This window comes from Nesoenas mayeri (genome assembly GCF_963082525.1).
Source record: "Nesoenas mayeri genome assembly, chromosome: 3".
In the NCBI taxonomy this organism is placed as follows: domain Eukaryota; kingdom Metazoa; phylum Chordata; class Aves; order Columbiformes; family Columbidae; genus Nesoenas; species Nesoenas mayeri.
The window spans coordinates 31,748,532-31,774,504 of NC_137544.1; the positions used below are offsets into that span (position 1 = coordinate 31,748,532).

The 25,973-nt window shown below is 37.7% G+C and overlaps 1 protein-coding gene across 4 annotated transcripts in view; it reads left to right on the plus strand.

Annotated features, from left to right (window-relative positions):
• The window catches only part of RIMS1 (regulating synaptic membrane exocytosis 1), a gene marked incomplete at both ends in the record, with an annotated part of 309,929 nt that overhangs the window by 107,264 nt on the left and 176,692 nt on the right, over positions 1-25,973 (plus strand). For all 4 annotated transcript variants that reach the window (XM_080342600.1, XM_080342602.1, XM_080342603.1 and 1 more), the window contains one exon: positions 3,812-4,025. In XM_080342600.1, coding sequence (XP_080198726.1) covers positions 3,812-4,025 — 214 coding nt within the window. The remainder of the gene's footprint in view (positions 1-3,811; positions 4,026-25,973) is intronic.

Here is a 25,973-nt window from a genome sequence, read left to right on the forward strand (position 1 = left end):
AAACTCAATGAAATCTGTTCAAGATTTCAATTTCAAACATAAATATTAATTTTAATAATAAGAATATTTGGTAGATTTTTTTCCTGGTCAACATTTTAAAACTAAGTACTGAATTTTGCTGTATTTGTTACTATGTTGTTCCAGAGCACATAAGGAAGTTGATTTTAGCAATTATTTATTAATAGGTAGCATAAAATCTGAATGAATTAGATTTCATGCTTGTGTCCCAATGTACGCGAAGGCTGTAAGAACACAGTTGCAGTGCGTTGCCCCTTCTGGCCATCTTCTGCCGCCTCTTTTTCTTGCTTTTGAAGGAAAGCTTCTATGAAACTTCTTCATTCTGACATATATGTCCAGTGTTAAGCCCTGGAATGTTTTCCTCTATTTTTTTTTTTCTAATATTTTGTTTTGGTTTTTTTTCCCACCTTTGTCTTTGGAGGCTGGATGGGAGAGGACACCTCCCCTTTTTGGCTATGCCATGTCCTCAGTAGTAGAACTAGCTCAATTTTGGGGTCCGTGATGAAAAGTGGTGTGGATATATGCACATATTTCTTTTACGTAGTAGCCTGGTTGTTTTCTGTTGGAGATCTCCAAGCCTTTATGTTACATGCTGTTATGAAGTCTCTAACCTAACCTTTAGGTGCCTGTTTACATTCAGGACTAATTAATAGACGTACATTTTCCTTGCATCTGATGAAAATGTTCTCTAGAGCCTGGAAGTTAAGGAGCAAACTTGAAAAGTGTTCATCTATATTTTTGTTCTTGCTTCAGATAATACTTCATATACTTCTGTGTAAGGCATATAATACTTCTGTAATATATAAGGCAAAACTGTTGAGAGGGATTTGCTGTCGCCATTATAGAATAGCCAGAGATATAGGAATCCTGTCATTCGTCCAGAAGAGGGGAAAGATGGTTCAAACCTTGCAAAAGGAGTAATTGAACCTGAACTATCATGGGCTGGGAAAGATCCTTTCTGCTCTATGAATTCTGCAACCATTTTGTCCAGTTTTATTCCCACTGTAGATAAAATGTTGGGATTTCTCCAGTAAGGCAGAGTATGACGTGTAAGATGAGAACTGGGTTTTGAACCCCTGACGGTAAAAAGGCTGGTCTTACACTGATGCAGAAAATAAGAAATCTATAAATAAGACCACCTTATTTATAAATAAATGGGATCTCCTCTCACTTAGGTTTTGCTTAGTTGCCAGTATGTTCATCTACCTCTTCGTGCACACAGAACGGAAAAACATCATTGTATTAATACAATCTGTAAGGTTCATATGAGATGGAAAAAATTCAGATTTAGACTCTTGAATTGGAAAAGAACAGGAAGAGTCACAGTGCTTGCTGTTATTGTCCCTTTCTGTGTTACTAAAGAGCCAGAGCTTTCAGTCTTCCTGTAGTGGAAGAGAACTGAATTTAGTTTCCATGGTTCCATATTTTAACAGAACATTGGATGCAATAAGAGATATACCTCCAGACCTCTCCATTATTTAATTGTGTTCTTTAAGCTGGCTATTATACAAATTCTTGAATGTCTTTGGTTGTTTCTATGCATTATAAGTGAGCAGCTGTGTAAGATAAATTAAATCATATGTGTAATCCAATAATATGGCCCAAAGTATTATGTTTCTCCAGTACTTTGCCTAATTCTTTTGCCCCACTTTTCTCATCTTAATACTGCAAAGGTTCTTTAAGCAGGTTAGTAAAAAAATAAAACAAAAGAATCTCTTTGCTACTTCTGCCAAGATTTTCATTAGCATAAAGTATTAATGGTAATGCATCATGTTTGTAGTGAGGGAGAAGAGATTATTTGGCTTAACTTTTGCTGTTGCTGCATCCTCACTAGGATGTGCCCATATGAAATCACTGTTTTTAGAGTGGAAGTTGGTCGGTTTATGTAGTTATGAGCAGTGATATTCCAGTCCAAATAGAATATGTGTGTTTTACCTTAGTTAAGTTCAATTATCATTTTCCAGGCTTGAATATCATCTTAAAGTAAAAATACCTACTTCACCAAAAGAGTATTTTATGCAGTTAACACTGTTTACTTACACCTTAAAAGTAAAAACAAGTTCACCACACACACAAGAAATCCTGCAGAAACACAGAATTGAAGTACACTGGAAGTACATTGGTTAAATGATGAGAGTCTCAATGCTCAATGTTATCATATATTAAACTCAAGATTCCCTGTTTCTATTAGTGATTATTTATCTGTTCATGATTTTTTTTTTAAATGTAATCCGTGGACTTGTAGATTCAAAGCAACACCTGAAAATGTGGGTGAAAAGACTGTATGTTCCACATAAATGGTGAAAGGACGAGTTGTTCAGTGTGCTGCACTGCACTGCCACGGGGGCTGCCTGAGGGCTTTGCTTAAGCTCATGGAAATAAAGGTCAAGAGTTGCAGTGCTGTCCTTGTGCACCTACAGAAATGTTGCTTTCTTGTGTGATTTGACGAAAAACAAGATAGTTAAAAGAGCTGAATTATGATCCTTCTAATTAAACTTCAGGGTGGGCTTTCACCTGACAGCCAAGCTTGTTGCTCATTGCTGCAAAAAGGGTGGTCCTGATGGCCCTTTTCCTCGGGTCCTACCTTCCTCCCAGGTCTCCAGTGCCCTGCTCAGAGTGGAGTGACTTGGGGAAAAAAAAAAAGACAAATCCTTTTTTTGGGGGGCGTAGAATTAATTTTCTGTTAGTTCAGGGCCATAGGTTCAGGGCCACTGAGAGGGATCAGGTGAATGTCACAATCAGTGCCTAAGGAGCAGTGACAGCTTGCAGCTGGGAGCAGGAGAGGAGCTGGATTGCCCTTTTGTGAAGTGCCTGGACCTGTAGCTGGTTCCCCTCTGAAACTTCATCCTTGACAACAAAATCTCAGAAACCAACAGAACATCTTTTTCCTCAGAGATAATGTCATAATTATATGAAAGATGTTATAATTAAATATCTAATTGTTATTATTCCTTACTGATAGAAGGGGAAGTGAAGGCTACAGGGCTTTGTGCACCTCCCTGAGTTCATGATGAGAAGGTGGCTCTTTTGGGTAGCAGGAGGTTTAGCCAGTTGGTTGTCATAGTGTCAGGCTGTTAGTTTTTTTGGGCAGCTGGAGGAGAAGTGCTACTTCTTTGAACATCAGTCTGTATATCTGCCAATACTCCTATATACTCCTACAGCTAAGCTGGAAGAAATGTCTGTAATGAGTGACAGCAAACCTTACATAGTCTCTCATACTTGACAAGAGAGGGTGCTGCAGATTGTTAATATATCTATTTGACATAGAAACCTGTTCTCAGATTCTTGTAGGGCCAGTGTGACTGTAGAGCGCCTGTTGAAATCTTTAAGTTACGTGTTTTTGTAATTTTGATCTTCAAAACTGTAAGTGAAGACTGATTCATATATGTATATTTTTTTATTACACCATCTGTGTAAATAACATTGATTAAAAGGCAATGCAAGTTTGCTCAGGCAAATGTATTTCTGCTTGTATTCTGTACATGGTAGATACTTCTGTTTAAGACTCTGCATTCTTTGCCATCTTTTTGTATTTGCATTAATTTTTGTTTAAATGAAATGATTTGCTCACAAGCTTTGAAGCAAGCCTAATGGGAATACATATGTCTGTTATTTTTTCCTTTAGATTCTCCTGTACAGCCTTCCATGTGCAGTGTGTATTTGATATCAGGTACATTTATTGTTGTGAACATGCCAAGAATGTTAGGTAGAGCTATAAATTGAAAGAAAGAAATACACGGTAGTAGTATTTCCTCCTATTCTTGCTATATAAACTTTTTTCTCATCTATGCAGGAGGTTGCATCAACAATTTGAAAGCTATAAAGAGCAAGTAAGAAAGATAGGGGAAGAAGCCCGCCGTTACCAGGGAGAGCACAAGGATGATGCTCCAACATGTGGAATCTGTCATAAAACAAAGTTTGCAGATGGTTGTGGCCATTTGTGCTCTTATTGCCGGACCAAGTTTTGTGCTCGATGTGGAGGTCGTGTCTCTCTGCGATCAAACAATGTAAGTCTTCTGATGTGTACTCTTAAGAAAAAGCCTCCTTGACATTGTTACACTGTAGATTGTTCACCTTAAGTTTGGCATTTCATGCTTCATTTTACCTAAGTGTCTCATTCATTACTTCATTATGAGGTGTGTATAAAGTAGAACAATGTATTTAATGATTGTGGAGATACTTAGGATTCACAGAGTTAATTTAAAAAAAAGAATATATAGTGTGTAGTTCTACTGAGTGATGGCTTGAAAAAAACATACTTTTTTCATGGAATGGAAGAATGAAGCGTTTTGCTTAGGTACAACTCCACATTGATAAATTTTTATTGAACTCTCATTTCATTTTAGATTTATTTTTATAGAGCTTTTCATATACATGTATAGATTTCTCTTACATAAAATCAGTCCAATTTTGGTTAGAAAAAAGACCCAACCACTTTTCTTACCACAGTAAGAGTGTTATGTCAACTTATTTTAAATTTATTTGAAAGTAAAACCATAGATTGATCTAGATTAAATATCCTAGTTTCAGGCAGGCAAGATAAATCTTCCTCCCTCTGACCCACTTGCATTTAGCTGCACTAGTGTGTCCACAAAACTGCAGAGTGTCTGGGAATCCCCTCTGTTCCATCAGTCTCTGACAGGGAACTGACCACTCTCTTGCATGTGAGTGGTAGGATCTATATTTGGAAGACCATTATCCAGTGATTATTTTTGGCTAATCGTCTAGTGCTATGGTGTGTTATAAAACATTTTGCAAATATCCTTTTACTGTATGAATAATTTTGTTATCTGTCATGAGATGAGGTGCCCGTCTTTGGTAGAGGAAGTGCATCAATGTTCTTCATAGCAAAATAAATTAGGTTAAAAATGGTCACAAATTTTATAGCAGATAATCATGTTCACAGCAGAATTACTTTATGGCCTTTTTGCTTTGAGCTAAATATCAACTGAATAGGTCTTCTTAAATTTCATGTAAACCAAAAAAACCCAAACATAACCTCAAAAAAATGCCCATTTCATCTTTATTTTGGAATTTTTCCATAGCCCTGATGTTCTTGTGAGTCCATTAAATTAAATTCACATTCTGAAAAAATTATGTAGTTGTATTGGACAAAAAAATTCATATATTCATATTTTAATAGAAATAGATGCAATACATTGCAAAACCTGCAGGTGGTGTCATTAGAGCAAGTCTATGAAAATACAGTTTACTTCGATATGTTATCCTGTTAATTGGAGTGTATATGATACAGCTTGTATTTATGCAGAAAAAAATTGAATAAATTCTAATTATTTTTCACCCACTCTTTCAAGTCACAGAAGTGGAAACGTGTCCATTCATTTGTAACTTGCATTTTGTTTGTTACATTGTTTATGCTTCTGGGGATTAGGGTGGGAAAATATGTTTTCTACATATGCAATAATGTAATATTTTTATTCAAAGCTTTTTTTTTTTTCCTTTGGAAATTTTATGATTTTATCTCTGTAGAGGAATTGCATTTCCTTGAAATCTGTCTATTAATACTTGCCTCTTTTATTCTTTTTATCTTATTTTTTTCTTTTCTCTTTTTATTCTGCTTCCTTGGATGCTTTCCCAAAGGAGGACAAAGTGGTTAGAATCCATGCTTTTTTTCATTTATTATTATAATGTTGTTAGTTAACTGGGAAACATATTGATGTAAATAACTGAAATGCAATTTAAAAATCTTCCTTAGGGGAGGGGGGGAAGAACAGGAGTTCTAACACCCAGGCCCTGCCCACTCCCTAGCTGAATATACTCTTCAAAGATAGTCCAGCAAGGAAACCCAAGACTGTTGCCAAAATTAGGACAATAAAATAAGTTAATTAAGAACTGAGAATTATTAATGAGCTAAAAAGTAGAGGAAGGTATAAAACTGTAATAAAGCTTTATTTCATAAAAATGCCTTTGGTTAACAATTTGACTTCTTGCATGCAAGGTCCTTCTATCTGCTTCAGGAAATCTAATTTAGAAATTTTAATTGCAATTATACATTGATTTATATGGGTTGCTGTGTTTTGCTTCTAGCTGCAGCAGAAATTCAGGGAGATCTTGTGAAATCAGCTTTCTGATTTCACATTTGAAATGATTTGCATAGGCTCAAAATCACCTCTTAAATCTGGACATAAGTATAGTGGGCAGGATGGAGTGAGCCCTTTGTGAATGCGTAGTTACCATTTCAAATATGTGCAGAACTCTTAGGATCAAGTTCTGGCATATTGGTCACTAATACTTGTGCCTCAGCTGAGATGGATGCGGGCAGTTCCCTGTGGGTTCCTGTGCATGGAGGAAGGGCTGGCAGGACCTGAGCAGGACAGTGTGTGTCTGGGAGCTCTGCAGAAGGTGGTGTCCAGGCTTCAACTTGGAGACCTGGGTAGTGGGAATTCACCAGCTTCCCTGGATCTTTATCCCAAAGGAGTGTAAAGCCATTAAAAGCCAGTGGAGTTTTGATGTGAGGATGATGGTGCTGCACTTGCGTTATGAAGTAGTGGGATGTCCCCACTGGCCTCACAGCACACCTGTAGCCTGTGCTTTAGTACTACGCAACACCCAGAGAAAATTATTTCTATCATACCTGCGTATTGTGGTAGTTTTTTTCTAAGGGAGCTGTGTTGTGAGAGCATGCTTGTTTTCCTAATGGCTATGAAATATAACTTGCTATAGTTTCATTCCACTCTCTTTTTGCGTGGTACTCTGAACCAAGTGCTGAAGTAATCCAAGACTTCCAGATCTTTTCCATTCTGTTATTCTAAATCACTTAGGGTAGCATGAGAGAAGTTTTAGCATGACATTGATTTGTTACTAAAGCAGTGCATCCTGGATGAGTCAACTGGGGTGTATTAAAAGGCTGACATGCTTGCAGCAAAGTCTTCTCTAGGGCCAGGAATGGCAACATTCTTAGGTGCTGGAAGTGTTGTAAGTTCAATTAAATATGTGCTTGCATTGGTTTGGGTTTTGCTGTGTTGAACTCCAAGCTCCCATATACCAAGAAAATGCTCTAATAACATATGTGACAATATCCATCTCTTTAATAGTTGAAAATTTATGAAAGCCAGAGAGAGAGTATCCAACACTTAGGCGTGTTTGCATGAGGAACATGGGAACTTTCTATAAAAAGTAAAATTGCTTTCACAGTGCCTGTCTCTGAAAGCTAATGGAATATATATAATAAATTAAATCCAAAATATGACTACATACCTAGGAAGTAACATATTTTATAAGCAGAACTAGTGGTATAATTTAGATAAAGCAACACAGAAGAAAAAGTAATTTGTTAATTATTTTCAGTGACTCAACATTCCTGACTAATCTATGTATACAGAGAAACCTTTCTTTATCTGATGAATTAAACATTAGTATGTTTAGATGAGGCTTGTACTCTCCACATGAATTTTTACCACAATGAATCCCATTGATATTAAAACCCACTCACCCAGCCTCTACAAGCTAGGGGCGCATCACTTGAAAGGATAGGAAAATGTGAGTTACCTAAGTGCCAAGTCCAGGGAAAGTCGAGCATGATCCTAGATTCAAGATATTTCCTGTAGAGTTGGAGTAATGAGACCTCACCTGGGATGTTGTGTACCATTCGTTACCCTTCTTTGATAAATTCAAACTGACAGGCACAAAGTAAGTCACACAGAGGATGGTCCAATAAATTGAGTTCACCAGAGAAGACTAAAGAGAGTAGAAGGACAGAAGCTAAAGAAATTATAATTGATATCCAGAAATCAGTGAATATGAGACAGAATAGAATAAGAGGATGGTAGGTAAGACCGAAGGGGTGTAACTTGCCTGTAAATGCTCTTGGCTTGGGAAAATATTTTTGCAATCAGTAGAGTAAAGCTTTGGGAAATATTTTCATGTGACTTATTGGAGGGAAAAATAACCCAATAAAAATTTAAAGGCTAAATTTGGTTAGTTTAAGAAAGGATTTATGTGATGTAGTTACTTGTGGCTGTAGAGGAATGTTTTAGGTCCTTACTAGGACCAGGTAATATTGCATGCAAAGCCTTTGAAGCTGTTCTTGACCTTTTCAAGTAAGCACCAAATATATTTTAAGGACTGTTTCAAAAATATATAGCAGAACTTAATATGTTTTCTCCTTGTTTAAAATAAAAAAGGACATCCCAAAACATTAATTTCATGTAGTGGGAGTTAGGAAGCATCCTAGGTTTATCATGAGGCTTCTCCAGTGCACTTCCAAAATTAATTGGCAATAACTGGTACATCCATTAAAAGGCATATACTTCTTAATGATTTTTATTCTAATATGTCAAAACGCATACTTAAATACGTATTTTAAGTTCTTCCATGTTCTGTATTGTTTAGCTCTTCATACTTCTCACCTGAACCTGCACTGCTTTCACATGGTTGCAGACAGACCACGTTTAACGGGAGCACTGTCAGATAAGAGGACTGTGAGCTAGTTTGGTTATTCCAGTTAGGCTTAAATGTAGTTGTGCAGTGAGATATTCACTGTGTTAATAATGTTAGTAATAATGTCAGCATTGGCTGGGTTTGAAAACCATTGGCTGTTGTATGGTGTACAGAAAAAGTGCAAGTGTCTTCCTTCTTGTTACCTTAATATTCAGAAATAATGTTATGTGAATGTGGCAACCTATTCACTGTGAGCGCTGAGCATTTCTATATACTTTTAAAGAAAGCTGAATATTATTAGTTCAAGGTTTTATGTTGGCTAGCATTTCAGAAAGAAGTAATGTAGGTGCTTAGAGAAAAGCTGGCAGGATTGACCCCTTGCTTTTAATTTGGTGACTGTTTTCTAGGTGTTGTCAAGTTCTTATAGAGTGTCTACACTTTTGGCCTGGATCCTTCTAGCTTTTTTTTCCACACACCATCATTTTAATTGCCAAAACAGTAATGGGCTTGAGTTCCTTCTCTCCATTCCATTATTTTTTCCTAATATTTGGTTAAGTAATGCAAAAAGATGCATTTCCTTTGTAAACACCTGATATATGAAATTATGCAGCTCTGTTTATTTCTCCTTATAGAAAAGGAGATACTTTTTAGGGTACAAAAGTAGTCTTGAATAAGCGAATGCAGTTTCTTTGATTTGAAATTAAAGTATTTTGTGAGGTGCTCTGGGTGTATTGAACTAAGTGAAATTTGCATGACATTGACAGAATTAAGTAGAAAATCCATGTTCCAGATTAAGCCATATATGTCTCCCCAGTAATCAGTCAACAATTCTACAGATTTCATTAGGATTACAATTTCTGATCAAATTTGAAGTGAAAAGAATTTGAAGAAAAAGAAAGAAAAGCAAATGATGAAAAACAGTTTTATCACCGTTTTCCCATGTTTTCCAACAATGTTAGTTGTGCAGAATAGATCAGTTTGCTTACTCATTTCTCTGTTTACATACATAAAGGATAACTGGGAGGAAATCAGAATGTAAAATACATTATAGAGAAAAGAGAATTGATTTAACTGAACTTAGTAGCATATGATTGCGGAAAGTAATGTGGATGATCAGTGCTGAAATACTAAAGATCCACATTCTCGGTTTCACTGAAATTATTTTTGTTTTAGTGTAATGTCAGTGAATTCTCCTTGGAAAGAATGACAACTTGAAAACACTTCCCTAATTGTATGTCAGGTGTTTTTACAGGGTGCTTGTCATTTAGTTCCCTTAAAATATGCTTAAAATTTTCATACGTAATGGATTGCTAATTTAAGCTGTAACAACTTGAGCCCATATGCTGTGCAATTCATCTCTGTACTAATGGGTTTAACAGAAGTTGTTAATATTGTCAGAACAAAATGTCTGGATTTTCAGGAGTGTTTTTACATGTCTTTCACAGAACTTGTGTCAGATTTTCCATTAAAAGTCTAATTTATGTAAGTTCTGACAAATACAGCTGTAGAAGCAAAAAAATAAAAAAAATCATCAAAAGGAGGTAAAATTACATAGCAAATTGCAAAGTGATAGCAGATAAATTCTCTCTCTGTAGCATTCAGTGTAATGTGTTTCCTAAAAGATTTGGGGTTTGTATGCATCAGGGAAGCAGCTTTTCAGTAATCACTCCCTAGAACTGCTGCTTCCAGCAGATAAAAGAAAAAAATGAAAAAAACCCACAAAACTCCAGCAAGAAACTGAGAAATTCTATCTCAAGCAAGATGTAGAGTGCTTTCCTTTGCTTTCTGGGAAGTTAGTTCACTGCAAACAAATCCCAGTGTTAAAATTTTTTAATTAAATCCTTAAAATTAGCTTCCTCTTCACCAACTTTACTGAAGCAACGTGTGTGACTTTTGCACCTGTTTTTCAGTGTCCAGCTGGCAAAAATGGTCGGTTGCTTTTTGTACTTGAACAAAAGCCGGTGGCTGATGCTTGTGCTCTGAAGTTAACCTGATCAGACCTTCTTCATTTAATGGCTGGACTGCAGCAGAGTCACTAGACAGATGTTTTTTTCTTTTCCTCTGTAATTTTAGAGCAGCATTAAGTCAGTAACCCCTTGCTTATGCTACTTGGTTTGTCCAGGTTTAGTTCACCTGTTCGCCAAACCTTAAAGTGTTTGTCATGCAATTCTACGGTTGATGACCAAGAAAAAATATTGCTACTGCAGCCTTCTTTCTTAACCTGTGATAATGGGCTCCTGAATCCTTCATGGCTGCTTTTGCTGTTAGCGTGAAATCCGGGTAATTGTGTTCTGTGGAGGACCCACATAATCAATATTGGAAATTCCATGTAGTATAATGGAGCCTAAATTTAAACAAAACAAAACAAACTGTTAATTCCCTGGAGCGTTACCACTGGACGTGTTATCCTAGTTTTAGTCTTGTATTTTCAGTACCTTTGTTTCAATTTGACTGATTGAAGATAAAGAATACAGGAATTATTTAGAAATTGTTTTTAGTTAAAATGTCAGCAATACCTTTGAGAGTAACAGTTGCTTCCACTGTAAGAACTTGTGTTAAAAAAAATTAAATATTGATAAGATCTCAAAGGTCAATAAGGCTTTTCAAAAAGAGCTTTATTCCACCTTCTCTTAACTAACCTCATGTACTGAAGATATGTATATGGTCTATGTATGCATAAGCATATATCGTATAGATTTTTTGTAAGTGAAGATACATGCATCCTACTATATAGTCTAATACAGGAAGTATGGGGCAGAATAAAGCTTTTATGAACTACCTTTTTGACCTTTGAAATCTGTAAATCATTCAAGGTATTTAAATCGAGGACTAATTATCTATATGCCCGTTTGTCTTGACAAAAAAGATACGGTATGCCATAGCAGACACAGAATCTCAGAATGGCTGAGGTTGGAGGGTACCCCTGGAGGTCATCTGATCCAGCTGCCCCGCTCAAGCAGGGCCACCAAGAGGAACTTGCTCCTCACAGCTTGACATATCCATGTGTCTTTTGACTTGTGTGGTGAGCAAAGGATCTTTTGTGCCATTTTTATTACTCGTTTCCTCAATGCAACTACACACAATATAAGCTTACACAAAAACTCCTTAAATTCTGCTAGGGAATAATTCTGTGACTCACTAGTTACCAGATTGACTTTAAGCTTTTTGTTTGTTTCCCTCAAGGTTGTATTTCTATCATTTTAACACTAACAACCTCATATTCTGTCTGGTCCAATTAAGCTGATGGTATAAGGTCAAAGAGCGGGAACGGGAGGGCCTGTGGGTGGTTCTCCCAGTGACGCTGTATATCCTGCTGGCTCAGATACTGTCTGAGGTGTCCTGACCTCCATGGTGATTAAAGCTTGCTTTTTCAGATGGGAATACAGTGCTGTAAGGACTGAAAGAAAGAGGAACATCTTACTACTTGACTTGGATCAGTCTCACTAAAAAGTTAAAATGGAAAATGTCAAAATGGTTTTTCTGGTTTTCTTTTTGTCCAAAAGTACACATTGAGTTAGTATTTAGATAGACTGCTGGAAATGTATTTATTGCATTTTTCTAGTAAGTGTGTCTGTTTTACTTTTAAAGGTGTGCTTTCGCAGTAGAAGATACTAGCATATTTAGTTCTGACATTTCACACCTTACAAGCTAGATCTCCTTAAATGGATGCTTTAAAATAATGGGAAAGAACTATATTTTTTTCCAGTGAGTGAAGGCCATGTGATTTTTTTCATTGTTATTTTAAATAAAATCATGTATGGAGAATACATAAGAAAAGTTTGGTCAGTTAAAAAAAAAAAAGTGACACAAACCAAGCTATTGACTTTTTTTATTGTATTAAACTGAAATGCTACAGATACCCGATCACAGTGGCTGCTCCGCTGCACTGCATGGTAGTTGTCTTATGATTGTGCTATATAGGAACTTGTTCTACAATGATAATATTTTCTGTGTTTCTTGGGAGAAGACTTTCAATTTTTTCTTTATTTTTCAATGTCTGTTTTATAAGGTGTTTTGAGTTGAACAAGAGAACACATTTTCCCAGGCTGATGCTATTTTCCCCAACTGTGTTATTTCATAGTAATAATGGTAACAAAAAAGTATTGTTAAGTATTAAACTAAAAAAGTGTCATGCGACAGTATACACTTCTGGGTTTGAATGCTTTCCCTTAAGATTTTTTTTATTCCTCTTCCTAGGAATAAAATAAGATTTGAAGCTTTTTGATTGTTTTAAACCTCTAATTGCTTATGTGTCAGCAGGTGTCGCCCTTTTTTTTCCCCTTTGGTATGTTATTGAGTAATAAGTAGGATTGACTGGGATCCTGCATTAGCTGATACATGAAAATCTGAAAGTTCTAGAGAAAGGTGGTATTAGGGGTTTGAGAAATAATTCTGTTTTCAGAAAATGCAAAAATGTAGAAATATTTTTTTTTGCTTTTCTGTCAAAAATGTATTAATCTATGCTCTATATCTCTGTAAGTAAAGAATTGGGATGAGGCTCTTGTGTAAAGGAACATACTTTTTAGCTAACGAATTTCAGCTGCAGGTACATATTGAAAAGAAGAGTAAAGGAAATACGTTCTAACAATTGAAATCTGAGATTTCTTGTATGCCTTGCACCCTAAGAAGAAAGAGGATAATAAACAGAGAAAATACGTAGTGGTGCAACTCAACAATAAGAAGTCATAAGGGCCTGTTTTCTCTTTGATGTGTTCATCATTAATATAATCAACATGGTCCTATAAACTGTGACTTTCTAGTAGATTCTGATCCCTGTCTATTCAGTGTACTGCAGTTTTGAAAATGCACAAGTATGACCTTATATATTTAATATGATAATGTATGCATATTTGGTGCATGGTAAAAGGAAACAACATGAAAAGTTCAAGTCAGACACAATTCTGATCATTCTTGATCAGAATATGTGTATAATTTTATATAATTAGGAGGAAATAATCAGCCAATTAAAAAAATGCTAAAATGATATGTTCAAATGCATGAAATCAAATTAAATTTCTACATCTTATTGCCTTTAGTTATTAATTATGATGGACTGGAAATATATTAACAGTATTTTATCACCCTTTTTCTTGAGATTGTGCCATCAAAAAGATCTGTAGATAGCTGTAATAATAGTGATACATACGATTAAAATCTCAATTTTAAATGGACCATTTCTTTAATGATGCATTTCTCCTGTAACAGGAACCTTTTAGAAGAAAAATATTGTTGCTGATTCATTATTAACACTCTTAGTAAATACTGAGGCTTAAACTTACAGTAAATATTTAATGCTCATACAGTAAATACTTTTCTTCCAGATGTTTTTGGGAGTAGGGTTGGCTAGTGACTGATAGGATATCTGTATAGATTGGTCTGCACAGTGAGTCTGATCACTGGAAATTAATTCATTTTGTGCAATGCTTTGAAAATAGGAATTAAGTAGCAGTGCCATCATTACTGTTCACAGACATGTGATGTGTATACTTGTGTCAGATGGTTAATATACTTAACCAGCATTTGTTCATGTCAGAGGTAGGCTATTAGTCAAGGAGGCATCTAGCAGTCAGAATCCTAGATATTAATAATTTTGAGATATTTCTTGAATGCTTCATGTACACGTATCAAAAATTCACACATACATATTTCTGAATGGAGTGCCACATACGTGACGTGCCATCTATTGGCAAACCGAGAGAGGTCATTTTTGTGTTCTGCTGTCCCCAGCTTCAGTTGGGGTCCAAAAAAAATAAACTGGCAGTGTAAATTGAAGACTGAGTGCACCCAGGTAGAGCCTGTCTGGAGCACAGCGTGGAGCTGGCAGGATTCCCCAGGGACACCTTGGCATAATGAGAAAGCGAGGAGGTACAGCCAAACCACAGCAAGAGGTGAAGGACTCCAGTGAGGGACTCTGCTGAAGGGGTTTTGTGGAAGCCCTGCCTGAAGGGAAGGGATTGCTTTACACAGACATACCAAGCAGGCAAACATTTCAAACCAACTAAACTTTCATCTGCTTCACACAGCAGATGTGAATCTTGATGTCTCTTCTGGTCAGTATTCTAATGAAAGCTTATCCCTACAGACTGGAGACACTTGGTACTTTTTTTTATTCCCTCAGTTGAATAAGAAATGTGCAGGAGACCTCTAGGGAAGGGCCCAGCCTTTCTTGAGGCTCAGGGCTTGAAGGAGCATGTACCTCAGTGGGATGCCTGAGGGGACATGGCCCACCAGCAGAGCTGCCTGCTCATATCCAAACTAAGAGCTCAGTCAGAGCTATTTGGCTCATGGCAACACTGGATGCAAATGTTTATCATTTGAGCAATGCACTTTCAGTTTTTCCAGCAGTGGCATGTTTTCTAGATATATCTGGGTTTTACTGCTATGAGACAATCTAGCCTGTCCCTTAGTTCCCACTGTGCCCAGCTGTGGTATCTGTGAACAGTCCTGTAGAAGGATCCAATGAAGCTGTCTGATAATCACGCATCATCCTTCCCTAAAAGACTTTGGGTTGTGGCAACAGAACCAACTGAATCCCCTTGTTCAGCCTGTGGCTACCGCTGTTCCTGGTGGTCACAAACACCACCAGGACCCTGCCAACTCCTGGGGATGTGGCAGCACCCGCATTTAAACACAGGCTGAGTCCACAGCCCAGAGTGTGTCCCTTACCCCAGCAGGGTCTTCTCTTCATCAGTTTGTTTCTCCTGGGAATTTGTGTCTCTCAGTTTAAATCATGAAGGCACTCGTTCATGTAAGATCCATTCATGTGATGGGATATTTAACGTGATGTGTGGAGGTTTCGGACTAAATATGACTCCTAATATTAATTTAAAATTTCCATAGTTATGTACACTGCTGAGGCACAGTTCTTCAGTTTTAATAGTCACAAAATAATGTGGAGATGCTAAATAGTACTAAATGTAGCAAACTGAATTCTGGGGCTATTTTGTTACCCCAGAACCAGCGAGATTTTAGCTAAAAAGAGATCTTGCTGCAAAGAGATTTGTTAAGATTTATGACCTATTACGCGTCATGAGAAACCAACAAATAGCAGAAATAATTTCCAGAGAACAAAGTAATTCTGAGGACTAGATGTAATCTGTGCTCTCTCTCATTCTTTATTTCTCTTTTTATAATAAGTAACCTTAATCCTCATCCAGGATTAAAATTCAGTGTATTTTTAGCAATACGATGTCCTAGATAAAAGGCACTTCCATCTATGCTTTTATATCTTTTGCATTCTGTAGCATTTTGTGATTTTACTTAACAGATGGATACTTCCATCTATATATCTCCAGTGCTGCAATTAGTGAGGGTTTAGGATATTTTGTCATAAACATACCTGATATACGTGATTTTATTACATACAATATGTGGGTTTGAGGACAGAATAGTGTATGTCAAGCAAGCAAATCTATAGACAAAGTTTCTGTAATATTTTATGGAGTATCTTCGGATTCCATTAATATAGGGACTCATTTGCAACTCAGCCTTCCTAGGAGATAAACTAACCCCCTCCCCAAAACTGTGACTGTAACATGGTGTAAAATGTCTGTCACTGGTTATTTAATGATTGGTAAGACAGTAAGTGAAAATCTGCACAAAATGTAATCTACATTTCCTTAAGGATCCAATAAAACCTAATAATTTTTTAAATCAGATTGAGATTACCAAAAAGCTGCAAATTATTTAGGCTGAAGTTTAATCACTTACTGTGCAACTTCAGTATTCCAGCTAAAACACCTGTTAACTAACTTACATGCAACAGGTTTACAGAAAATTTGGAATTAAATGTTGTTTTCTCAACAGTTTATTAGATTTGTAATTAACTTGCCCATAAAAAGCAGACTCCCATAACAAAACATTTGTATTGGTGAGTTTTGTGAAAATGATTCGGGATATTACGTTGTAAAAAGTTGAGTATTACTGAGAAATACTGATTAATTGTAGAGATGAACAGATGTTGCTGGGACTCTCTAAAGATGAGCATGCACATAATGGTTGTGCTGTCATGACTGAAGGAAATATTTGTATGTCGTGGGGATGTTACTCATGTTAGTGTAACTTGCATCTCTGCAATGTGGTAAATGATCAAAACTCATGTATCCTGTTACTTGCCTATGCGTGCATTGGCAAAGTTAATTTTTCTCTCTGTAACTTTTTATCTCTGGCCCAATAGCTTCTACAAATGGAGGTATGGCAGTTGAAGGTCCATCTAGCAACCTGATCTCAAGACCTTGGCCAGCCTGACATCTTTGCCCTGTAGGATTATTTGGATCAGTTCTTTTAGCTGTAGAGAAACGTGCTTGCTTAGCCTGTTCTCAGGGACTGGTCTGACAGTCTTTGTGGGTGGGTTAAAGAGACCCCAGAGACAACTTCCTACCTGTGTAGCAGGAGAAGCAACACGGTGGATTAGGGTATTAAATGGAAGAAGACTTCATCCACCTGCTTTTCCTATTATTCTAGTTTTTTACACCTTTGCTTTCAGCAATGATATAACCTTACTCTTGCATATCTGTGGATATCCTGTGTTGCAGGTTATACCCTTTGCTGTGTATACCTAAGTATACGTTTTGCTGATCAGTCAGCGAGTGTTTAGTAGAGCCTGTTGTTCACATTAGGGGAGCTGCCCACTTGGTCACTTCTATAGACCATTAAAGAGGGGGCTGGTGAGGTGTCCAAGATTATGTCAATACATTTACCTGTCAGAATGAGTAGGAAATAGTTCCAGGTGAGAACCCCCACATTTTATGTGAGCTGTGTGTGCGCTGGAGGGGACTGGTGTGTCACAGAGGGGTTCAGCTTCCTCTGAACTGACCTAAATCTGTTCTGAATCTCTATCAGCCATAGGGAAGCAGAGCCCCATGTCATCTGGTGTCACATCGGGTACTGCAGTTTTACTGCAGCTTCCAGCAGCTACCACAGATGAAGGTGGCTCTCAGGTAATTCCCATGTCATACCTGACAGCTCCACACTTGCATTTTGGAAATGTTAAGGCATTTCAGGTAGAACTGAATGTCATTGTTGAGGTAGTTGAATCCTACTATAGATTTTCATTAGTTACAGTAGGAAATCAGACAGCAGTGGTGGCCTGTAGACACATTTAGAAACCTATATTTAGTCTTATCTCAACTGAAACTCTACACACTCCATCTGAATCTTATTTGCAAACCTACGCCTTTTCTCTTCTACTGGCAACCTGAAAATTCATACAACAGCAGATAATTTTTTTTAGCCTTTTGTCTCCTACATAAATTGACCTTCTTCAAAGAGGGTATCTATGGTCTTATGCAGTCTGGGATGCGTGGAAAGTTGTGAATATATTCCTCTATAGAGAGTTCATTCCCCCCCCCATTAAAGACAAACACTGGTAAGAAAATGTTGTATGTTACTGAAAATTTTACTAACACACAATTCAATTTTCAATATTTTATTTAGGATAGAAATTATTAGTGTTGGACAATTCTTTTTCCATTTCTCAAGAATAATTCATAGACCTGTGAAGATCAAAATATTTTTTTTTAACTCGCTGGCCATGCAATTAGACAGTCAGAAACTCTTGTTGAAAATTTGCTACACATAATCTTGAAGTAATGAAAATGGCTTAGTTTGACTGACTATGAGTATTCATAAAGATCAGTAGTCAGCTAAGGGAAGAGTTTACTTAACTTAGTCTGGGCTAAAATGTTTCAGACTTCCTGAGGCTAAGATGGTGATTGGGGAAAAGTCAAGGTGGTCTGGTTGATTTAGGAGAAACTACTTGTTTTTGTAAAAAAAAAAGCTGACTGACAGGTTTGGGATATAAAAGAGATGTGCCGTAAGCCATGCAGGCTGTTTCTGCCGAGGCAAAACTACGGGGCAAGCTTAATGCTTCAAGCTGCAGAAGATTCAGGCAGGCTAGTATATTCTTTGTTTCTCAGAAACTGCTCCTTCTGTAATGCCAGAGATGCACACTGTCAAAAGTTACCGTAGGAAAAGCTTTGTGGAGTCTCAGCATCTGTTGCAAACTGTCAGGTACAGTTCTCTCCGGACTCCTGCCTGAATTCCCAAAGTATCCACTGGGAAGAGAGCTGAAAGCTTGACAGATCTGGGGCTGTTTTTGTGAGACTCAATAAATAGAAATGAATACTTCGGTGACTGTAATTACATGAAAAGAAACTTATTAAACAAATCCCTTGATGTGGAAGTTCATGACTGAGTTAAATTCGATTAAGGAGGTGGTTAAATCCATCTGAGGTGCACCTGAAATGCATCCAGATATTATTTTTCCCCGTTGAAGGCTGTGGGAAGAGACTTAAGACTCCAAAGGTCATAGATGGGCTTCCAGAAATTTGTAAAACTGTTAATGCGCTTTGTTTCACAAAGACAAGATTTACGCCAGTCAGCTGCATTTCTTCATTTTGAAGGTCTTAGAGAAGCTGCTGTGATGGGGTGACCTTGGCTGGCTGCTAGATGCCTCAACAGGGCAGGGGGAGAAAATAAGATGGAAAAGTTCATGGGATTGCATAAAAACAGAGAGTTCACCAATTACCGTCACAGGCAAAACAGACTAAATTTGGGGAAGATTATTATTTTTTCCTCTTGTGTCATATTTTTGCCCTTTCTTACACATGCTGTCCCCAAGGCACCACCACCTTGGCTTCAAGGCTCAGCTGTGCCCTGCGGTGGGTGGCTGGAGCCGCTGGAACCGGCTGTGTATGGCACAGGGCAGCCCTGACCTCTCCTCACAGAGACTCCCTGCAGCCCCCGCTGCCACAGCCTGGGCACCTGCACCTGTTGCACAGAATGGTTGGGGTTGGAAGGGACCTCTGGAGATCATCTAGTCCGACCCACCTGCTAAAGCAGGTTCACCGAGAGCAGATCACACAGTAATGTGTCCTGGCGGGTTTTGAATGTCTCCGGAGAAGGAGACTCCACAATCTCTCCGGGCAGCCTGTTCCAGTGCTCTGGCACCCTCAAAGTAAAGAAGTTTCTCCTCATATTCAGATGGAACCTTCTTTGCTTCAGTCTGTGCCTGTTGCCCCTCATCCTGTCGTTGGGCACCTTCACCCATCTCCCTGGAAGCGCTAGTGCAGCTGGAGGGAACCTGGCCTGTACAGCACGTCCTTTGTACTCCTCATAAAATTTCCTCTTTCTTTCTTAGCCACTTCTTTCTGTCACTCTGATGGTCATGGGTCAGCTCACTGTGTTCTGCTTAATTACCTTCTTTTCTTTGACTATTAATATCCATAGTTACTGCTTTCTTCAGTAAACTGACTGGATTTAATCCTTCATTTGATGCATGAAACAATAGCTTGTTTTCAGTGTAGAGCATGGAGATTTTTTAAAACTTTACTTTGGAAGGTTTTCCTTTTTTATTTTCTCTGCTTTTTAAAAGGTAGAACATCATTTACACAGTCAGCGGCACACAGGTTGTCAACATCCTTATTAGGTTGCTTTCACTTTTCATTTTGTTCTCAACTTCTGATTATTTAACTGATTACCTGCCAATTTTGAGACTATATAATGGCAAGTTTTGAGGCAGTGTTGCTTACAGGCTTTATTTCCATTATAAGCTGATTTATAAAGAAATAATAAATTAATATATAATAATGCTGCATTTAGCATCCCAGTGTTACATTGCACATCGCACAGAAGCAACTGTGTAGACACTAAGTGGATGAAAATGCGTTAAATGGTGATCACAGAGCTAGTTCTAAACCACCATCAGCATAAAATTACTGTCTTTCTGGTTTAGCCCCAGAAAGATCAGATTTGGGATTTAACTGCTTTAACAATTGCTTTTAAAAGCCGCTTCTTTGGAAGTGCTAAATTATGGCAAGAAGAGCTTCCTGGTGTACAACCCATTATATTGCTTTGTAAGATGGCTGTTTTCTCAAAACTCATCTTGCATATTGTGCTATCTTTTCACTTGGTTACTGCCTTCAATTTGTTTGAGAGCAATGTGCGTTTTAGGGTTTTATTTTAGAGCTGCTCATAGGTGACTAAGAACTCTGCTTTTTGGCTATATCTATGTCTTAAATGTAGCTACTTCAACGTTTATGGGCTGAGAAATCACCTTTTCCTCCTTAGGTCTATTCTTGGTTTTATTTTTCTGTTCTCTTTAAGTATATAACCTGCCAAGCATATATTTTAACCGTAACTACTATTTCTTAGCAGTTTATCTTACTGAATAGCTGAAAGGTATGTACTTTCTTAATCTTTTTTCCTTCTTTATGTCCGATAGCTTTCTGGATGACTAACTTTAGCTGCCCAGTAATTCCTTTTTCAAATTTAAATGTCACACAGTATTATATTAAACAAGTGCAAAGAACTTATGATTCAAACAGCAAGAGAGCAGCATTCAAGATTAATGTAGTGTACAGCATCTTTTAAGTTTTTGTCTTCTAAACTCTTTGGGGTGACTAAGTATAGCAGATACAATAAATGCTTAAAAAAAAAAGTTACTTGTGCTTGCACAAGGCATAATCTCTTTCAAACAAAATGCTTAAATCCCTATATATAGTACTATTTCTTATGGGAGATAAGTAAACATATGTAAATTTAGAAACTGAGGAGTCACCTCTGCTTTGATTTAATTTGAAAGACAGCCATTATAATCTTATAAAAATCTTCGTACTATAGCCTGACTTATGCAAGCATGACATTCAGTGTAGATCTTAAACCTCTCAGTTCTATCATATTCAGCAAGCAGCAAATGCCTATAAGGGTAGCAATAGTCTTGCCACTGCTGCTCAGGGAAGAAAAATGTTCTTCTAGTGGTTGAATGTTAAACTTCAGAATAGGTCTAGTTCCCTTAAAACAGGGAGGACCAAAAAATAAAAAGAGTGAAAGACTGGCAAATAAAAGATTGCAATACCGCATGATTATTTCAAAAGCTGCTGGACGTGTTTTGTTTCCATTTAGAGCTGTAGTGTCTCACATTCAATCTGCCACTGTTTACCACTGTGCACTGAGAGCCCTTGTAAGCTCATTTGTTAGGTGGTTTGTCATAGTGCCACGTGTGTGTAGGCTTGTTAATATCTTATGCCGATTTTGCCTGAAGAGATGTAAAGCTTGCCAAAAAGCATTTTTCTTAAGAGATAAACCTGAATCCCCAAATGCCTTCTTTCTTTTCTGAAAAAAAAAAAAAAAACAACCCACCCAAACCCAAAGAAAAACATCCAAACTGAGGAAAGGAAGTTTTATTTGTCTGTGCAATCATCTCTGTTCCAGAATTCCATTCTCTATTCCTTTCATATGAGACAAGACAGCAACCCAATTTTGTTGCTTTTCCAGCACACTTGTTTCCTCTTAATTCTTGATATTTGTCCTACTTTCTCCCTATTGTCTCTCTCTGAAATCTTCTCCTCCAATTGTCGTTGCCTCTTTAACTTTTCACCCTACTTTGAAGCTTTCTGCCTGTTCGTCTGTGTCCTCTTGGATGTTCCTTCTTCTTGGCCACCTCATCCCCCAAGTCTTCCCTCTTACACTGTATTCAATAAAGAGCTGAAGTGGTTAAAAGAAATTATTGAAGACAACATGGCCAGAAGAGTCTGACCTCCAGTAAACCAGTCGTATTTAAGCTGGGATAAACCACGGGTTTTAGTATAATCACCTAAAACTTACAGAGAGAACCTGAGTAGAACAGTGCTAACCTTAATATGTAATCTACTGACCCCTTTAAAGTATTTCAGTATAGAGTTAAAATTAATTACAGACTAGAGAGAAAAACGAATGATTAAACTAATATCCTAGAAAGAACAGATATTACGGAAATAAAATTATCTAGAAAACCTTTCATAAAACCCTGTTTTTTCTATTATGTCTGTTTTGGATTCAAATAACCAAAGTTAATGTTTTTGGCTGGGATGATTCTGGTGGCTACATTACATAATCTGAATTTTTTAAAAGAGTTCAAAGATGGATTCATGAGAACAAGCAGGGGTCAAATCAAAACTGAGAGGGCTGATATTATGCACAGAAAGATTATTAGGTGGGCTGGTCAAAATTATATTTTCAGCTCAAAAGATGGTCCATCTTTTTGGACCCAGCAAGAGACTGATGTATCTGAAACTTATTTTTTTCCAGATGTACCAATGTGATCAGAAATACCGTTGCTTCCTGCAAACCCTGCGGTTGTGGTTAGTGTTCAGCAACTTCAAATATGGCCAAATACTTAACATTAAATACAGCTAACATCTGAATGTAGGAAAGGTGATCCTCGTTTAGGCAACAGCAGATGGACCCCACCAGTTGTAGAAGCTGTTGCTTTGTAAGGTGACCAAGGTGGAGAGAAGGAAGGAATTTCTCTCCTTAGTTGCTGAGATGTTTCTCTTTCTTCTATATAAGGTGGAAGTGCCTGGGGAGCTAGCATTTAAGAAGGATCTAGCTGACCATTAAATTTCTTCTAGCTCCTGATACACACAGAAACCTGTGACACACAAATCAGTTACCTGACTGAAAAGATCGCTTGTCTCTGCTGAACAGACTGTACACCTGTTTATTGATGTGTAAATGTGGACTGAGGGCTCATGGTCCCTATATTCATGCCACCATGGAGCACCCATCCCTCTTTTTTCTGATAATAAAATGGCAGAATATCCTTAACTGTTACCTCTTCCCACCATACTCCTAAGTCATCACTGTGCTATATGCCTTTTATTTGTTTAGGAAATACAAAGCCTCATTAGATATCTGTGAATATACAGGTAAGTGCAGAAGATCAGAATGATTGCCTCATCATCTAACAAAGTTCTGATCTCAGTATTTGAACCTGTTTTTGTAACAGTAGCTTCATCGAATAATGAAATATCATTACTGTTTGAATTTCCCAACTGTAATGTTCTGCGCTGCTTTACATCTTCTTACCTTATTGAAACTCTCCTCTTTCCCTGTGTGGTCTGCCAGTAGTATTTTAAATTTGGGACAGTAAACTTCTGAAATTGATACTGGGAATCGTCTGTGAATTGGCTGTTAACAGTGCACTGTTTAGATTAGTTAAAAAAAATTATAATGTTCCTACACTGGCACAAAACTCCTACTGCATTTTCCTGCCCCATTTTCCTTTTCCTTATCTTTTAAATCTTCCATATTCAAACTCACAGTTGTTTATCCCTTTCTCAGTCACCCTGTAATCTTTACTCTCCTAAAAATCCACACTTTTCCTTACCAAAAATATATTCGTTTTCCTATTTTTTTTTTTTAATCTTAGATATCCAATCAAATTTGTTGTAGAACACTGATATTCTCTCTTCCCCTTCCTCAAATCTTCCATCCCAGATTTACTGAGATTCCTTTGTGCTCGAGCTTGATAGCACAGATAGCACAGACTTAACCAACTTAGCCTCAGACTCTGCACCTGGAGCGAGAGGTGGGAGAATTAAGAGAAAGGACCATGGACATCTCAGAAGGTAGGATCAACAAAGATGAAATGTGAAAAACAACCCCAAAAGCCAAAAAACTTTGTCATCCTTTCAGTAAGGGAGTAAATGCAAATAAGATGTTGAGCCAACTCGTATGGTATGTTGTGGTTTCTCAGGATAGTCTGGTAGCTTTTTCAATCAGGTTGCTGATCTTCAGAATGTTGCACAAAGAAATTGTATGCTTGTTTTAAAAAAAGCTGTTATAAACAGATAAAAAGTTGCAGTGATGATATCAAAGCGGGAAGAATATACCTTCTGTAATTATAAGGATTGCAGGCATTTACATGCATAAGAAAACACCAAGTTTAAGTATTTTTGTGTGAAGAAAACTACAAACTAAAGGGTGGTTCTGGGACAGCTGTGAATCATGAGTGTGTATAACATGTATAGGGCACAATCCTAGTTGATGCTTTGTCAGAATCCTGACTGGGCAGTACTAACTGTTGCAAAATACTCATAAGTAGGTACCATGTGATACTTAACATCCCCCAGGTGGTGAAAAGTTCTGTCTAGCTATGTTTCCAGCATGGTGATTTATTTTTTTTTTAATTCTGAAAACTAAATAATACAAAAATAATGTACAGTCATAAAATATGAATTGTTCTCTTCCACTGAGAATGTTTGCTCTTACTTGCTTAAGAAAAGTTAAAACATGAAGGATCAAACTGGTAGAGGTTTGTCATTATTTCATTTACTTAATCTTACATTTCCAGGTTTATCTGGATTGTGTTTAATATTGTGTCTGTACGTGATATAAAAAAGTATCTGTAACAAATCAGAGACTGTTTCAGATCTTTGTTCTCAGCCTCAGGACAGTGGCAAGGACAGTGGCAAGGGCACCGACCATCCCTGGCCATGTGGGTGAGCCTGGGCTGTGCGTGGGGCTGCCCAGGCACCTTTGGTGCCACGCTCTCCCTCACTTAATCACTTGCAAATTATATTCTCAGTTTCACAGTCTGGTTGTAGGGCCCTGACAACCTTAATCTAGGCTTTGTGTGGACTTGGGGGTGTGGGAGCTGTAAGCAAAACTCAGCAGCCAAAACTTCCCAGCACGGAGTTGGCAAGGAACAGAGGGAAATTCTGGGTCAGCAGAGCTTATAGTCATCTAGTGCGATTCCCTGTGACTGGAAAGACGAGCAGAGTGATCAGAGAAGGCTTCTGTTAATCCGCACAGCAGAGATCACTCCAATGAGATTATCTTGCAATATATAAAAAACCTGCTTTCTGTCCTCTCAACCAGAGTGGTTTTGGGCATTTGTTTGAACTGACAGATCCGAATGTGCTGTATGCGCTCCCTTACGTTCCCTGAACAGGTAGTTATGTCATCCAAAAAAACAGGCATGACCTAACATGATTGTCACTCTGCCATATATTCAGCTTATTCTCTCTGGGAATACTCCTGAACTGCCAGTCATCCTTTGTTGACTTCTATCCCTATTCACACAGCCAGTAATGATCATCTTCTTCCTCCCAGCCCCTGGATTTCCACATCATGGCTGCTTAGCGCTCTGTTAGTCTCAGCTCCGCTGTTCTTCCTATGGATCCAAGCAATCTCTGTAAGCTTTACTTATCTCCTGTGTCCATTGTTCTTGTCCCTAAAGACAGAAGCATCCAGAACAGATCTCCTGGTCATCCCATGCTCCTAGTGACTGTCAGGGCCAGTATGTACTCCGGAGTGACTCAACGGTGACGTGTGTTTCACAAGTTGGGAACTCCAAATACAGGTTTGAGGCAGAGTCTCTTTCAAATCTAGAGGGAACACCATCAGCTGTTAACACGTTACTTCAACACAGGATAGAGACACTTAATACCTGAAATCTCTGGACATGCATTTATCTATCTATCTATCTATCTATATGATAAATATAATAGAAGACAACTTGATTCTCACTAACTGATATTGGAAGCTTTCAAACACACAGTCACTCCACCAGAATTTGGTGCTGGTAATCTCAAGATGTCAGATAGCTGAGGGGAATATCTATGTTTATACACTGCTGTATGCTCCTGGAAGAAAATAGGTCAATTTGCTGTGGGTTTTGCATAGTCCCTTTTGTGAGCACAGTCCCTCTCCAACTCGGAACTTTTCACATTTTATGTACTGTTTGCTTTAGGTCAGAAAGCTATGTAGATAGTGAGACAGAAAAGAAGCAG